The sequence below is a fragment of the Rutidosis leptorrhynchoides genome, chromosome 7 (assembly GCF_046630445.1).
Source record: "Rutidosis leptorrhynchoides isolate AG116_Rl617_1_P2 chromosome 7, CSIRO_AGI_Rlap_v1, whole genome shotgun sequence".
Classification (NCBI taxonomy): Eukaryota; Viridiplantae; Streptophyta; class Magnoliopsida; order Asterales; family Asteraceae; genus Rutidosis; species Rutidosis leptorrhynchoides.
Genome location: NC_092339.1, coordinates 19,444,333 through 19,449,404, shown reverse-complemented (window position 1 = coordinate 19,449,404; position 5,072 = coordinate 19,444,333). Strand labels below are relative to the sequence as shown.

General features: G+C 31.5%; 1 protein-coding gene across 1 annotated transcript; it reads right to left on the bottom strand.

The window, feature by feature from the left end:
- Positions 1-1,977: 1,977 nt before the first annotated feature.
- LOC139858998 (bidirectional sugar transporter N3-like) lies at positions 1,978-4,675 on the bottom strand. Its single transcript, XM_071847821.1, has 6 exons — positions 4,621-4,675; positions 3,814-3,850; positions 3,473-3,683; positions 3,012-3,173; positions 2,812-2,931; positions 1,978-2,418 (listed from the first exon to the last, which is right to left on the bottom strand). Exons 1-6 carry the CDS (start codon positions 4,673-4,675, stop codon positions 1,978-1,980), a joined length of 1,026 nt encoding a protein of 341 aa, XP_071703922.1.
- Positions 4,676-5,072: the final 397 nt, after the last annotated feature.

The following is a 5,072-nucleotide window of genomic DNA, read 5'->3' as shown; positions in this document are numbered from 1 at the left end:
GAATATACATTATTTGGTTGGATTATCGAAATCGAATATCGCCCTTCAAGTCTGGTAACCTAAGAATTAGGGAAATGACCCCTAATTGACGCGAATCCTAAAGATAGATCTATTGGGCCTAACAACCCCATTCATGTTTATGGATGGTTTTAGTACTTCGAGATTATTATTATACAGACGTCGATGTCTGTGGGGATATTCTATGCATAATGGTTAATGTCGGTTACCAGGTGTTCAATCCATATGAATGATTTTTATGCAGATGACAATATGCATGCATGATGTTTATGAGAAATGAAAATATGAAATCTTGTGGTCTATTAAAAATGATGGAAATGAATATTGATGATAAACTAATGAACTCACCAACCTTTTGGTTGACACTTTAAAGCATGTTTATTTTCAGGTTTGAAAGAAATATTCTGCTGTGCATTTTGCTCATTTAAAAGATATTACTTGGAGTCATTCATGGCATATTTCAAAAGACGTTGCATTCAAGTCGTTGAGTTCAATAAAGATTATTATTAAGTAAATGACAGATTAGGTCATTTATAGTTTGGATATTATGAAATGGTATGCATGCCTGTCAACTTTCGATGAAATGAAAGTTTGTCTTTTAAAACGAATGCAATGTTTGTAAAATGTATCATATAGAGGTCAAATACCTCGTAATGAAATCAATTGATATGAAACGTTTATAATCCATATGAACGGGTCGTTAAAACGAAGCAGCCGACAACGGCTGCACAGAGTCTGTTGTCGACGTTGTGAGGCAACGAAGGTGAGCTAGTTGTAACGCGTAGGGAATGGTCTTATGCAGCTTGGTATCAAGTTCTGCCCTGAGTGCAACAATATATTGTCCAAGCTCTTAGAATTTAGTGGACCCAAACAAGGATCATTAATCAAAAGATTGTGATCCTGAGAAAACAAATGGACAATAATAATGCAATATATATATATATATATATATATATATATATATATATATATATATATATATATATATATATATATATATAATGACGCAAGATATTACGTGATTATATACAATCGGTGTGGTTGCTTTAGTCCACGACCAACTAGAGAGTATTTTTTATTCATTTTTGTGCTTTGAGTTTACAATGAGGTTATGAGTCTATTTATAGGGAAACATTAAACACAAAACCTTATTGCACAAGTTTAATTTGGGCTTCAAGAACAAGAAACATTTCATAAAAACAACTCTCTTTTTTTTTTAAGTAAACTTGTCTTCCAACCGTGACTTGTCTTTCAAGCTTGACTTGTCCTCTAACTATAACTTAATCTCCAAGCCATTTATTTCTTGTTTACTTTTTTTGTTAGTTTAATCTACTTCACACATCCCACACCAGCTAAATTAATGCTAAATGTTTATCCGTCATCAGATTCAACATATTGCATTATCATAACGAAAAGACAAAATAATTCAATAATGAGAGATTTTTCTTGTCTTTTCTCCCGTAATAGCTTCACCTCCTCCTTTTTCTTTTGTATGGCGCCGACACTTGTGCCCGAGTAATATCCCAATACATTGTATTGGGCGGATCCATTCATGATTTAAACCCGGTTCACATACGCGTATGAATTGATGTATTGAGTTCTTGTAATTCGATTCGGGTTTTCTCCGAAAGCGCATGTGTATGGAAAATGATCAGGTGTGCGGGTTATTCCCCATTAGTGATTCCAAAGTCTTGCCTTTTTTAAATAAAAATTGGATTTGCAACAATTAAAATTCTCTTGCCATAATATGAAAGGTGAACTCAACTTTTTTCCGTCTGAAGGTGAACACATGGGCCATGTTACATAAAATTAACAAGCAAGGAGTACATGATACAAAAGTTACAAAAACATTCGTTAGAAAATTGTACACGTGGATCTAACATCCTTATTAAATATACACAAGCAAGTTAAAGCACTTTTTGTGAAGGTACATCCCACTTGTATCACAAACAAAGGTAATCAAGCCGCACTTTGTATGAGATAACCCTGACTAGTTAGCCCCATGTTTTTCGCTTGGTTATTATCTTGGATTGCATCAATTGGATCATGTATCATAGTCCTACACTCTGTTGACGTTTTATGGATAATGTCTTCTTTTATAACATTTTCAATTAGATCATTGATGGCCGTTGGTATCGTACGAATCATATGTGGTTCCTCAATTTGAGCTTCTATGTCTTCTTCTTGAGTGCTTGGTATCGTTATGGCTTGACCATTTGTGTTGGTATCCATGATCGCATTGTGTTTAGGGACATCATCACAAGCAATATGCGTGTCGAGACTTGTGACAGAAGTTGGCAGTTTTAGCCCGAATTCGATGTTTTTCTTGTTGCGGTTTTTGTAAACCATATACAATACCATTTGGACTACTCCAAGCACAAATCCAATAATGTTTGGAAGCTGAAATATCATATCATATATTATGTTTTTTATGAATTCTCTAATTACCCCCTCTGTCAAGAAAAATACTCCGCATTCATTAAAAAGTTATTGAATTATGTAAGATAGACTTAATAGCTAGATGTCAGATTTGCTCTTATATTCAAAGTAGTTTTAGTTTAAAAAAATAAGAAAAATATGTTTGAAAATAATAATAAATAAAGGTAAATTAGGAAGGTTAATGATATTTGATAGGAGAAATTTTTTTTGTATTCGTATAATTATTTTGAAATAAATATAAATAATATTATATTTTTAACATATTTTGTGATGGAAATGGAGTGAGTATTTTTTAAAAGTACTCCGTATTAACTATAGCTAGAAATTGTTTCATAATAATAATATATTAATTACCGCTACAAAAACGTCTTGTTGAAGAAAGCCATAGAAGAACCATACAACAGCACTCAAAGCCAAGGAAAATGATAATCCAAATGGCATGAACTCTACACTCTTTGTTCTTATCACCTTTTTCTGCATAAAAAAAAATTATATATCAATTAACTTTTTATTTATGTTATAAAATAAAATTGGTTAAATTCCAAATTACGTACCATGATGCTTAGAGGTGCTGCAAACACACAAACAGAGATAACCAAACATATCCATCCTAGAATCTGGATTCGGGTCGGACCTTCAGCAAGATAATGAGTTGAAAGAGCTATTACCCAAAATCCCGCAACGTTCAACAATACGACAAGTTTTGTGGTTTGAATCTACAATATAATACGAAAGCATCAAGCTTGTACTAAATAAAATACACGAAACACATAACCACTTGGGCATAAATCAAGTGACCACCATAACTTGTAGTGAAGCCGTAGGTCTCGAGTTCGATGCTTGACAAAGCCATATCGAGATTTATAGTGGATAGTGTTTTATTAGGGATCGGGATGACGTATGAGTTCTCGATGTCCGAGGTTTACATGCTATTAGAACGCCAATGTGCCCGTTCATATGGGGTTTTTCGTAACAAAAAAAGAACACACAACATATATATCTTGGTGCAAGTTACCTTAATGTTCTTTGGGGCGTAAGCGATAAATATGGAAATGTAAATGGTCTCGATGACACAACCAATGACGTTGATCGTTATGAGAAGGGTAGCATCGGTTTTAAGTGTTGCGTAATATATCCAAATCATCGAGCTAAAAAGCGCGATTATGTATGGTAATGATTGAAACCCTTGTGTTGATTTTTTGTTAATGATCTTGTAGAACGTTGGCCTGCATGCATGTGAAGTATATTTTTAAACACGTGAATCATATGTTTATACTTTTTAAAATTCGATTTTTTCTTTAATTTCACAGAAGTATCGAAATTGAATTGAATTGTATAATTAATTACAGTACTTACGCAGGAGCAAAATACACCATTAGGGAAATTATATTTCCTGCAAGGAAATTAAAGTTATGCAGAGTATTATATAAAATCAATTCAAATTTGCAACATCAATCAACTTTTCGGATGAGTTATTAGAAAAATAAAAGGAGGTCGCTATAATTTGGTATCACCAGCTTGTTGCTTTCGCAATTTGTTGACCTAGATATGATAGTTCCTTTTTAGTTGTGTATAATAAAATATGACAATTTTTTTTTTTTTTTTTTTTTTTTAAAGAATCACTGAATCTTAGATGTCACTATATAAAAAGATGACCGAAAGCTCTAATGCTGAATTGGAAAGAATTAAGTGATAGTTTATTTTTTAAGATATTTTTTGTATGAAGATATGCGCATTATGCAGCACTAAGAAATACTAAGTCTGCGAGTTTGCAGTCCTAATAAGACATTATTTCATCTTATGTTTTCTGGAAAAGAAAAAAGACTACGATCGCATACATAAGACATAACAACACCATCAATTTTAAATATCAAAAATATTAAGATCGAAAGTTGAAAAATGTAATTTATTTAATATATATATATATATATATATATATATATATATATATATATATATATATATATATATATATATAAAATCAAGAAAACATAGTAATGCACACTTAATTTTAGAGGATACCCATTTAATCAGATTAATAAACTTAAACTGATAAAGCTATAAGGCAAAGTAAATATAGATCAATATATTCCTTTGTCAAAGTTAATTAAAAAAAAAAAGCAAGAAACAACAAGAAATATAGTTAAAGTAATAATAATGCACCTAGAATCCCAAAAGTAAAGGTCAAAGGATTCTGAATAGTGGAGAAAATAGCCATTCTTTCCCTGTCTTTGAAAATAGAAATATGAAGAACAAAAAAAGAAATAGGCTTCTTGTTTACTTCAAATGGATTCAACGGTGCAACATAAAAAGCACCTGGAGGGGTCACCATATTTATAGACTACCAGACAATTAAACAATTACAGTAATTAACTAATTAAGTGTTAAACAACAAGTGGCATACATAAGCTTAAACAAGTTCGTTTTTGCAGCAGCTAGCTAACCGCCGTTCTTTGATCTAAGTGGGATCCAATAATATTTCCATTTTAAATATTCTATTCTAATTCTAATGATATGATAATGATAAAATAATTATTTGATTTTGTTCTTAAAAAAACTACAATACCATGCAACCCATGTACCTAACAAATTTGTTAAAAAGTTACACCTATTTT